The following is a 12,577-nucleotide window of genomic DNA, read 5'->3' as shown; positions in this document are numbered from 1 at the left end:
GAGGTCGGTGCCGGTAACGTGTTTCCTGGTTCCGTAGTTGTGCTCTGGAGAGGAAACTTTCCCATGTGCTTAAGCTCGGTTTCGTAGCTTTAATACTCTGCTGGTTAGCGTGCTGGCATAGTGTAATGAGTGGGTGAGCGGACGTGGGGATTTTTGCTGGGGTATTTTCGGTTTTCTTTCTTCCCCTTAGCGAAGACTACATTATGAATTTATATGTATAAGGTATGGTATTTGAGCTATATTTATGAATTTTAAAAGAACGTGAAATACAAAAATAAAACTTAAGAAAAGTTGACAAAGGTGACAATTCAGGAGGATGTATCACCTCAATTAGAGCTTCCCTAAGTAGTCTTAACAATTTTGGTATGTTTTTCATACTTTTTTTCTGCACTTAATCCTGCTAGTTATGCTTCCACAGACTGCAATTTATTATCCTTCCGTAAAACGTGAATAACTAATGAACTTGCTAGTTCGGGTTAGCTGAGCAGCTAACTCATGTAAATATTCCTAGCTTGCAAGGGTATATGGAAGACGCGTCAGAACTTACTTGTTTCCTACTGGCAGTTCAATGGACTGATTAATACACAAGTTGGGTTGTTTGGGTTTTTTTTAAACTTGTTTTAGTTATCCCTATTTGGGATAATATGGATTGAGGTCCTGCAGAGACTTTTTCTGGTCTACGGTGTTGCATTTTTGTGTATTCTGGTAGAAAACAGAATTTCCCAACAAGTGGAAAATAGACAGCTTTAGCATTATTATCTCTGATGTTCTAGGCCAGCAGTCTCTGGGAAACCTGGTGTCGTAGTTGTATGTTTCCTGGCTCATCTGTTTAGCCAACAGGACAGCCTAAACAAAAACAACAAATGAGCAAAAGTAAAAACAGGCTGTATTGTTTTTGCCTTTTTACATATTGCCTTTTAGAGTGAAACATGTCAACCACAGTGCTAAGAGGAATAAATACACTTGATCTATCAGAGGAGATTGAGGGCTCTTCATTTTGAGGTAAAGTGACTGTCAGGGCACAGTCCCAATTCGAAACTTTGTCGCAGTTCCTAGTTTTGGTGGTAGCTGCTGAATAACTTAGAGCAATCCCCTTTTCCTTTTTTCTTCTTGTTTTTCTTTCTTTCTTGTTTTTCCTCCTACTTGTTGTGTTATGTGGGGTGGTTACAGGCTTTGAGGGTCACTAGTTTGTGAGGCATTGTGCAGACTTACGCTAATGGGGCCCTAATTTCAGTGTCCAGATGCTGCCAGGCTGTAATCCTTTGGGGCCTCGGTGATCATTCCAGGGCTGCAGTGCCGTATCAAGTGGAACGGCAGGGCTTACAGTGTAAGAGCTTGTGGCACACCCCTCTGAGGCTGAGCATGTCCCACTTTGAAACACCTGTCAAAATGGCATTTTCAATTAAAGCGAAAGTGAGCTGGGTAGATTCATGAAGAACATAATTTTATTTGTGTATGAATGAGATGCTATGCAGTGGTTTAAGATAGACTCACTGGAAGTTGAGGGAGTTGTACCCCCTTCATTGGTGTGCTTGTTGCAATACTCCCTCTAGATTATCACTTGGAGCCTGTATCTACCGATGCATGTGTCAGGCTATTTCTTGCTTCCTTTGCCCTGGTACTCAGATTTAAATCTGATTAAAGAGAATTCTGTATGTAGTGGGGAACAATAATTTTCAGTTTCGCAAGGATACTACTTCATACTCTTAAGTACCGGTATTTTTGTGATACTTTATGCTAAACTTCTAAGTGATATGTCAAGATGCTGAGTTAATATGGAAACTAGCTTCCTTCCAGCTTTAATAAACAATTTACATAAATTGTAAAAATTATCTTTTCTCATAAGAAATTCTATGTTGTCACGGTCGTACAAAGAATTGACTCTTCAGTACTATTCACACTGTGAGAGGAATTATACAATTAATGGGTTTTTTCCTGTTGTGAAGAAATGACAGACTAGCTAACTTTTAAAAATACCTTTATTTTTAGAACTAGATTTCCTAAAATCACGGTTGTTCCCAATACAATTTTGTGACTTGACTTCTAGAAGAAATTCTATGTGAAGATACTTAGTTTCTAGTGATTAAACTTTGATATGTTGTATGAGTCTTAAACAAGCTTTAAAAATTACTTTTCTTAAAACTCTTCTGTTAATATTCAGCCTCTTTAGAAACTATTAGATAAGTGAAAAACTACATAAACTTTTTTTTTCTTTCATAGACAATGATTTGCAAGGAACAAATAGTTCAGGGTCATTGGGTGGTCTTGATGTTCGTAGAAGAATCCCTATAAAGCTTATCTCAAAACAGACCAATAAAACCAAACCTGCACCTCGAACTCCAAGAAATATGAACAGGATGCCTTCAAAGACACAAGCTGGTGATGAAGGTAAATTAATATAAATACTAGCCCTGTAGTAGGGAAGTGTATTATTCTGCAGCATTGTTCAAGACTTTATTCAGTCTTGGAGACTTAGAGTCCAAGGTTCTGTCCAAGTGCAAAACAAGTTTCAAATTTCCAGGTACTGCTGCACTATAAGGATTAAACGGGGTGCATTCCCAAAACAGACTGTCTTACTACTTTGACTGTACCTTTCTGTAGAATGGGCCCAGCAGATTAGAAGTGCTGTGGCATTCCTTGATGATTTCAGTATAGAATGACACATGCCTTTAATAGCAGCCAGTGTCATTTAGGAAAGCGTTGTGGTTGGCTCGTGTCTTTCTTCTCTTTCTTCTTTCCACAGAAGAATTTGATTATAACGAAGAGGAGCGGTACGAATGCAAAGGAGGTGAAATGTTTGGCAATCAAAGGAGGTTCCCTGGACCCATCTTTTGGGACTATAAGGTAAAGCAGTGGATGGCAAGTCATGAATCTTTGTCTGTGAATCATACCAAACTGTAGGTAGTCCTGGTAGATACCTTCTTAAATAAAAGTGCTTCCATTACTTTTGACTGACTGAAAATACATCCTCTGCTTTCTCACGTTTGTGGTGTTCTTGCTTCCTTCTCAGCTAATTCAGAAATAATGGGTGTGTTGGTGATAATTGAAATGAGAAGCTTTAGTGATCTTGGGTTTTGTTTTCCCACCCCCTTCTCTGTCCTATCAGATAAACTTGCTGGGGGAAAAGGATGATACACCGGTCCATTTCTGTGATAAGTGTGGATTGCCCATCAAAATGTATGGACGCATGGTGAGTGAAATTATCAGTGGAAGATGCAGCCATGGTTTCCTTTTAGGTAAAATTAGGTTTTGGTATGTCTCTATGAAGCCTCTAGAGGTTACTGATTTCAGCAGGCCTCTGAATAAACAGCAGGAGAATATCAGGATGGAACCAGGGGCCTTCACTGCTGAAGTGTTTTTGTTCCATCTGTCTGTCTGATTTCATGTTAACTCCCTGATTTAATAAAGTAAGCTTGAAAATGTTAAACAAAAAATCAAAACGCTGTCACCAACAAAAGAACCCTTCAAGTTCAGTAGGTTTTGACCTTACACAACTTAGCTTTAAAAATAAGCTGTTTATCTCAATTAAAGACTTGCAATGAAGTTAGAAAACACTGTTTACTTTTATGTCCCTTTAAAAATAGTGTAACAAAATCCCTGAGATTAATTTAGATTTCTAAGTGTGATGTAACAGGCTTCAGGATCTGACTTAATGACAGTTAATGCTGTTAAAACTTTCCTTCCTTGCCAGCAAGACAAGTGTAATTAGATTGCATATGCAGCTTCTGTAAATGTTCAGTGTTGGTATTACTGCAAGACTTAAACTTTTGCCTGTATGTTTTTGCCAATTCTTAAAAAACCCAAACAAACCTACACCCAAAACCCCCAAACTCAACACAAACTGTTTTAGAAAGTTTCTATGCAAAGATGCTGTAAACTGCAAGCTACCACTAAGCCTGTTCACCTCATAGGTGACTTAGTTACTTATATTGTTAGAAATTGCATGCTGGAGGGAGGAACTGTATTCTGCAAAATGACATAGGTATTTATATACGATGTCTTAACAGCCATTTTTTTGTTTCTAGATACCTTGCAAGCATGTTTTCTGCTATGACTGTGCTATACTACATGAGAAAAAGGGAGACAAGATGTGTCCAGGGTAAGTTATCTCAAGATTTATTATTAAAGAAAACGTAGGAAAGTAACTTAGATATCTTATTTCAGATACTGTATTAACATGGTTCTCATTTATGTACGTTTAGCAGAGGCAGTAGAGTACTCTCTACTGCACCACTTGATTATAGTTTTGTAATGCGTATTTTGGGATTGTAAGAGATCAGTGTTTACTTTGCTGTTTAAGTATTTGTGTAGATAACCTGTTATTGCTCTAGTTTGAAAAGGAATAAATGGCAGTTTAATTTACATAGTGAGAGTGACTCTTGGTAAGTCTTAACGCCCAGAAGGCATTTGTGAGAGAGAGTGATGCTATTTATAAATTTCCACCTCATGAAATTTTTATGTCTTTCATGGTTGCGTTTGGAGACTTAAAAACTAGATAAATTCAGAATCAAGGAAATATTTCTTTCATTGCTACAGTGGGGAAAAAATTGTCAGTTCTAATTTGGGTAATTATGGTAAACTGGTTGGCTTTTAAAAAAAAATAAATTGCAGATTGAACTCTCTGTGATGACAATAAACCAGTGTTCTCTTCTGATTTAGCTGTAATGAACCTGTGCAGCGAATCGAGCAGTGTGTCCGAGGGTCTCTCTTCATGTGTAGCATTGTTCAAGGGTGCAAGAGAACTTACCTGTCACAGCGGGACTTACAAGCTCACATCAACCACCGTCATATGAGAGCTGGAAAGCCTGTTACTCGTCCTCCAATTGAACCTGTACATCCTCCTATTGCCCCACCACCTGCCGAAATTCCCGAGCGTTTCATAATGCCACCTGAGAAACATCATATGAGCCACATTCCGCCGAAGCAGCACATCATGATGCCACCACCTCCTTTACAGCATGTGCCACATGAGCATTATAACCAGCCACACGAAGACATTCGTGCGCCTCCTGCAGAGATGTCAATGGCTCCACCGCCACCTCGCCCAGTCAGTCAGGACACCTTCCGCATTTCGACGAGAAAACACAGCAACTTAATAACTGTCCCTATTCAGGATGATTCGAATTCAGGTGCTCGAGAACCACCTCCACCAGCCCCCGCACCTGCTCATCATCATCCTGAATACCAGGGCCAACCAGTGGTATCGCACCCTCATCATATTATGCCTCCACAGCAACATTATGCACCACCCCCACCACCACCTCCACCAATAAGCCATCCGCTGCAGCATCCTCCCCAGGCAGCAGGTACTCCTCACATGGTATATAGCCAAGCTCCTCCACCGCCAATGACCTCTGCTCCTCCTCCAATAACCCCGCCACCTGGACATATAATTGCCCAGATGCCACCATATATGAATCATCCTCCTCCAGGACCTCCCCCTCCTCAGCACGGAGGCCCACCTGTAAATGTAAATGCACCCCCTCCCCATCACTATAATCCTAACTCTTTGCCACAGTTCAGTGAAGATCAAGGAACTCTTAGTCCCCCTTTCACACAGCCTGGGGGAATGAGTCCAGGGATATGGCCAGCTCCAAGGGGGCCGCCTCCACCTCCAAGGATGCAAGGGCCTCCTGCTCAGGCCCCGCTTCCTGGACCACACCACCCTGATCAAGCCAGATACAGACCCTATTACCAATGATAGGAGCAGTTATATGAATAGAGAGTGCTATGAAGAGGATAAAACTATATACAACAGCCTTTTAATTAATTGTTTTGGGGTTATTTTGTTGTGGTTTTTTTTAAAATACTGTCATTTTGACTGTAAGACATTTTCAGGTTTGAATCTTAAATGATTTTTAAGCCTTGGCCGTAGGACTCTGACTTCAGATATTCTATAGTGGAAAAATAAGTGGCTTAGTAACCACGGTTGCATTTTAAGAGAACTTCTGTCTCTAGTGTGGCTAAATTGTCCTAAGATGAACACTTGTAATATTATTTCCTGGAGAAAATGAACATGTGTTGTACCATTCTGAATATTGTTTTGTTAAATCCAGTGTTTAGTTTCACTTGTGATACGTTTTTGTTAACCTGTGTACAATAATTAAATTGAAATATGGTTGTAAAAGTGGTGGGTTTTTATATGAAGTTAACGCAAACATAGTTCCGGGACACCATTTTGGCACTAATGCTTTCCAAATGGGCAGTGTAATGAAATATCCTACTAACAGTTACCATTACTTATAACGAATTCAGGCTATGGTTAATTCATGGCACTAGAAATCAGACATGCAGAATACTGCATTTCAGCTTTTTCTTTTTTTTTCTCTAAATTTGTGCAGCAAGATAAATTTATCAGAAGTATGGCTTTGTTCAGTGAACATTTCCATCCTTATAGTGGGGGGGGGGGGGGGGGTGTTGGTTTTGTTTGGGGTTTTGGGCTTGAGTTTTTTGGGTTTTTTGTTTGATTTAAAGCTAGGTTTGGTTCAGAAGGTTCTGTTTACATGTACACTACTCACTGGAGTTGAATTCAAACTATTGTGTTTACCTATGGCTATGTTTGCGTCGAAGTGGCTGTGCGTTGGCTTGCCATGTCTGTGAGAAGCAGATAGTTTTTCGTAGGGAAGTGGTGTTTGCCTCTGTCACTTTATATAATACGTACAGTAGGAAAACTTCCCATTTGGATAACCTGAAAGAAGTAGTCTGAAATCCCTTATGTAGATATAAAGAAATAAAAAAACTACACATCCTTTATCTGTTTTGATTTTGTGGTACAGATTTAATTGAACAGGCAATAGTTAGGTGTTTTGTTTTGCTTTTTTAAAAAAAGTAACAATATAAGCAGGCCCTCAGGTCTGCTTTGGCCCCAAATTTATGTTTTCTAGGCATACTTTTAAAGAGAAATATAATAAATATAAAATGAGAATGTTCTTTTTTAGTGCAGCTGGTAGCAGAACCGGACAATAATAAGAGTACCATCTGTTGTTTGGAGTGCTTATCTTTGCATTTCTAATCAATGTTAGAGCTGAACCTTTGTTTTTTCAAAATGCCACATTTCTAGCAGTGGTGCTTTTAGATGAAGAAATCTTGTGGTTTTTTTTCTAAGGTTTGTAATTTCCTACTGTTCTCGAATAATCTGAACCATCTTAAAGCCTCAGTGTTACTATTTATTTTGTAAACCTTCTTTTCTGCCTCATAAGTGTTAAATTTATAAAAGAGCTTTGGCAGTGCAACATTCCAAACTTTGTAATTTTACGTATAAACTGCATATTTTTAATTACCAGAGCAAGGGCTCTTTAGACTTACTGTCTGTCCTTGAGTGCCATTGATTTCCTTGTGACCACGGGCAAATCTTTTAGATTACCCTTCAAATAAATCTTTAGAGATGTGCAAATAAATTCTGAGATATACAAATAAATTCTGGGGTATATGAATAGCCAGTAACCGTCAACTGATTAAAAGTCTGCTTAGCTGTAATGTGCTTCTTTCTAAGACAGAGTTCTTTGTTTTGGTTTCTCTGAAAAATAAGTCATTTTAAATAAAACACACTGGCGAAGAAAAAGAGGCTGATTGTGGTAGTGTGCTATGGTACGCGGTTGGTGGAAAATTTACTGTTTCAGTGTGTATGAAGGTGAAAATGACTCTGCGAGCATAATTTTGTTTCAGTAACTTACAATAAACACATGAGCTTTTAAGGACTGCCTTTTGTCACTGTTAAATTATGTGGCAGGAGGTAGGCTTAGGCAGGTTTATATTACAGCATGTAACTTCATCTGGGAGGAAATCTGCATGTCTAATTAACATTATTTGACTCTGCAACGCCAAACTTATGTGGGGCGTACCTGTTTTAAACAGGCTTACTGATGGTTCTAGGTACCAGCTTCATCTTGTTTAGGCTGAGGAGGTAGCACTTGCAGGTTTATGAGGACACCACGTGACAGGCTTTTGTGCAGGGAGATGCATCAGCCTCACCTGTGCACTCTTGTTTTGGAAAATAAGACATTCTGAAGTCAGCTATTACCTGTCAGTTGCAGGTGATGAGGAAATAAGGCAACTCGTTCTGTCATGCTAGTTTTTAGAAATAAGTCGTGTTGCATACTTTTGTTATGTTACCCAGCCTGTTGTGAAACAGATGAAGGGTTCAAACTTAATTATTGTGGGTCCACTGCTATTCTTGAAGTTACTGATAAAGTGCTTTTCTGAAAATGCTGAGGCAGTTCAATTGGTTAAGGGAAAACAGCAGCCTTTGCTCTATCAAAAAGCACAAACAAATGTCATTGTAGAGAATGTGATTTTTTTCTGTTTATAGTTGAGGCAAAGGTGACATATGTCATACGGACAATGACACATTACCCAAAAAATCAGTGGGATCCCTCGAATTGTTTAGTGACCATGGACCAAAAGTCTTTGTGATAGAGGACTTACTGAAAAGTCATCTTATGTAGGCAGGACTTGGGTCAAATTTCTGTGTCCTGCTTGTATAGGAAGACCTAAATTCATTTTTTTATTTATTAAGTCTTAAGTATACCTGTGTAACTAAGGGTACTGTTGATACTTTCATATTTTCAAGTTAAAAAATGTCTGTGTTGGTTGAAACCTTATGTTAGCAGTCGTCTTGATTTGTTTACGAGGTTTTGGACATGTTTTGGGGTTGGGTTTTTTTGTTCTGTTGGTTGGTTGGGTTTTTTTTGCAAAATACCCAATTGTTTCAGTGTGAAGTTCAGAAATGCTATGTCTTAGAAATGGTGAGATGTACTTGCGAATTCTTTGGGTTCCTACTTACATCTTTCTGTAAAGACAAACATTTGAATTGAATTACTTATGTTTATTTTAAATAAATATCCCTGTCTCTGGCAGCGGTCTCCCTCCCGAGGCATTGCCGAGCAGATCTCAAGGTGTGAAGAGAACTCTGACGACATTTAAATTTGTCAGCCATTGTAGGTTCCTCTAATAATGTCACGTAAGGGAATGAAAAGGGTTTTGATGATGGTTTGTGTCCACCATGGAATGAATGAAAGGACACCAGCAGACGGCCTGAAAACATCAGGGGTTTAGATGCTTGTCTCCTTACCCTTTATCTTCAATTCCATCTATAACTTTGCTTAAAGGATTGCCTGCAGCCATGCATACTTTACAACAAGCAGGCTAATTGCGTGAACATGTACTTTATGTTTGGTGTTTTTTTAAAAATGCTATTAAGATAAAGATTGGATACCTACATGTGTTAAGTCATGCCTTTTAGAAAAAGAAAAATGAAAAATGTGAATTATCTTTTAAAAATCCGATCCAAGAGAATTAGAAAACCTTGCTGGATGGAGTTTCCACTTCTTTTCACTTCTGCTATCAAAGGAGTGTCAAATTCTGTTTGTTAAAAAATAAAGTGGAAGTAACGCGTATTCATTCCATGTTAGAGTTTGCACACATAGCAAGGGAGAAAAACCATCTCCTGTATTATGTAAAGTCAAGTGTTCTCAAAAGCACGTTTGTGGATATGCTTTCTCTGTGGTTCAAGTCTGAACACACCTCTCTCTTCTTAAAATGTTTTCTGCTCTGTAAAACTTGTGTCTGATTTTGTGGTGTTTCTCTCTGCGTGCCTTGCCGTGTTGCTGACAAAAGCATGCACAGGGTCGCGTCAGAAGGTACTGTCAAGCCTGGGAAACTGGAGGAGCACAGCGAATTGCAGTTGCAATCTAATACTGAAGCTGTGGGAAATAAGTTTGAACTTTTCCTGTTCATATATATGACACTGCAGGGTCCAATGCAGCAGAGAAATGTGCAAGGTTTATATTCATTTTCATCCCGACTACATTTCTAAAGGAAATGTCAGTATTATACAAGTTGTATTTCCCCTGTTTTTTATTTTGTGGTGTTAAAACCAATTCTTGGCAATTGTTAAATCATCTTTATATAGTAATAGTGCTCTCACAACTGTGAGGTTCTTCACTGCATTCAGGTATGTTATATTCACACTAATGGTTTATACTGACCAGTTTGTAAACTGAACTAGCTGCATTTGTATGGGCAATGTGGGTGAGAATAATGAAGTATAAAGCTCCTTTTAGTCTTGACTTAGCCATAAGACAGAGCAACTTCAGAAGCTTTTCCTACTCTGAATTGTATCTCCTTGTTCTCTAAATATGGGGCATTAATTTGTTGGGGTTTTTTTAAAATTGTTTTCAGTTTTGACTCAGTTCATGAGTACAAGAGATTAAAAGATTAAAAATTCCAACGTACGTCCGGAAAGGTGTGGGTGGAATAGCAGCAGGAAGCTGATAAATTAGCTCAGTCATCTTGAAACTTTCATCATTCATTTTGATAATAGAATGCAAGTGATTCTCGAGTGCTAGTAGGACTGATTGTAGTACACTTCTTCTGTTAATGGAAAGAGTGTTAATGTATGCAAGCAGGCAGCAATGTTTCAATTTTTATGTAGTAATGTTTCACAAAATAACTTCAGCTTAACTGCTTAAAAAACACCAAAATGAGTAATTTTAAATAGATGTGAATATGTGTCAGTCGACAAGAGTTTTCTTCAGTTTTATTTGTGAAAACCAATGCTTGAACACAGCTCCAGGATACTTTATGGTGAATTATTCCTACACTAAATAAAATGACATAAGTACTAATGAGAGTTCCTGCACTTGCTCTTTGCCATTTCTGGATCAGCTAAACTTCCAGGCATTTTCTTAGGAAGCAGAAGGGAGCAAATGCGTAAAGATGAGTGAGAAAAGAAAGCTGTCCACATTCAGCACAGGGATGAGGAATAGAGATCTGTGAGCGGCGTTTCTTTTCCGGTAAAGAACTGCTTAAGGATACTTTTTCCTTAATAGAAACTTAGTTTGAAATTGAGAAAAATACAGTCTTGTATGTTATAATGCCTTTTCCATTGGGCCCAAGACCTTTGAATTTTTTGTCTCTATATTTCACACAGGCAACCTCATCTGCACTGCAAAGTGAAAACGAGGCTTGAGAGCAGGCTTGAGCATCACAGGCTCCATGGCTTCTGTATTTTCCATCCCTCTTGCTGGCTGTAAAATGTCTATTATTTAGCTACCAAGCATCTGCGCTGTGCTGAGGAGCGGTAGGCTCAGGATATGTGATGAATTGAGACCATACCTGTCAGCTCTCCAAAAAGAAAGCAGGTATGAAATTTGCCTTTTAGCTTATTATTGAGTAAAATATTAAAAAGTGATGTATGGCATTGCTCTAACCGAGCAGCAACAGTGCCCAATGGAGGAGCAATAAATACTTAGGTTTCCAAAGGTGTCTGTCTCAAGAATAAGCCAGTAAATCTGCATCACCACAATATCCCACAGAGCAAGATGTATGTGCTACAATCTGTATGAGGGTAAACCGCCCAGAGAAATGTTCGTATTAGAGTAACAGAGAGTTGAATGCAGAAATAACCAGTACCTGGAGGGGGAAATTGTGTAACGCATCGGAAATATAATGCTGCTGTTGTCAACATAAAAAATAAGTAGTAGGGTGCTTTTAGAGGATGACAAGTAGCTGGTAGGGATGTGTGACATGGGAGTGCAAGGCGCTCTGGTTAAGGCTGTCTAGGTCTCCTGTCCATTTAAGAAATGGCAAATAGTTTTGGAAGGGGGATTTATGTTCTGGGGCACTGTGCTATATCAGAAGAGTCATTAGTATTGAAATGAATTGTCCTGAGGAGTGCAATTTAGAAAAGAGTATTATTTTCTTAACCTGAAGCATGTCAGCAAATCCAATATGGTGTTGAAGTACAATACAGTACAGTACAATACAGTCTGGTATTCCACCAGACTGACTTGCTTTTGCTAGGGATGTTTGCCTGAGTCTGTGTAGGTGCACGTGAGCACAGGACTGGGAGGAACAGCCCGAGTCGGAAAGTCCAGATTCCACTGGTATGATGTGGTATCATGATTTTCATAAATATGTTAAGCATCATCTTAAAAGTAGTTTAGTTTTTTTGCTCCTCTTATTCTAATTATTCCTTAATTATTCTAATAATTATTCTTATTATTATGGTTTCAGAATCTCACCATTGTAAAAATTAGGAACCATCTTCTAATATCTAGCTTATGTTTATGTTTGGCCAGTTTATATCTTTTTTTTTTCTCATAGGACAATATTATTTTTTATCTTGCATAGCCTTTCCTCACTCTTAGGTTAAATCCCTGATATATCTGTATCTCTTTTTGCCAGTCCTTAGATACAGGCTCTCCATTCCGCAAAAATCCTCATAGCAATTTTCCTCATTAATTGCAGTTTGACTTCATCTTTCTTGAACCGGAGGGCTCAGTCCTGAAGTTTGGAGTATTTAGGGTGAAATGTCCCCTGTGCATTGTACAGTAGCACTAATATCTTCCTCATTTTGCTGGGAAAATCTGTTCTGATACCATCTGTTTTTTTGGAAGACTGCATTCAAAGTCTTTTGAAGAAAGGCAGTTCGGCGATGCCTGGTTGTAGCTCTTCTCAGGTACTGTTGTGCTGGTTGTCTGGCATATGACACGTACCTGACTTAGCCAGCAAGTCTGCTGTGGCACACTCAGAAGAGCAGCAGGCTAGTACAACTGCCCACCATCCATCTGACGTC

General features: G+C 38.8%; 1 protein-coding gene across 1 annotated transcript in view; it reads left to right on the top strand.

Annotated features, from left to right (window-relative positions):
* The window catches only part of CBLL1 (Cbl proto-oncogene like 1), an 8,562-nt gene extending 2,435 nt beyond the window's left edge, over positions 1–6,127 (top strand). The window contains exons 2-7 of the mRNA XM_009289090.1: positions 1,235–1,327; positions 2,221–2,388; positions 2,744–2,844; positions 3,107–3,190; positions 4,026–4,099; positions 4,660–6,127. Coding sequence (XP_009287365.1) covers positions 1,235–1,327; positions 2,221–2,388; positions 2,744–2,844; positions 3,107–3,190; positions 4,026–4,099; positions 4,660–5,701 — 1,562 coding nt within the window. The 3' untranslated portion in view covers positions 5,702–6,127. The remainder of the gene's footprint in view (positions 1–1,234; positions 1,328–2,220; positions 2,389–2,743; positions 2,845–3,106; positions 3,191–4,025; positions 4,100–4,659) is intronic.
* Positions 6,128–12,577: the final 6,450 nt, after the last annotated feature.

Source organism: Aptenodytes forsteri, unplaced genomic scaffold (genome assembly GCF_000699145.1).
Source record: "Aptenodytes forsteri isolate BGI_AS27 unplaced genomic scaffold, ASM69914v1 Scaffold137, whole genome shotgun sequence".
Taxonomy (NCBI): domain Eukaryota; kingdom Metazoa; phylum Chordata; class Aves; order Sphenisciformes; family Spheniscidae; genus Aptenodytes; species Aptenodytes forsteri.
Note: the sequence above shows the minus strand (reverse complement) of the source record. Positions and strands in the feature narration are given on the sequence as shown.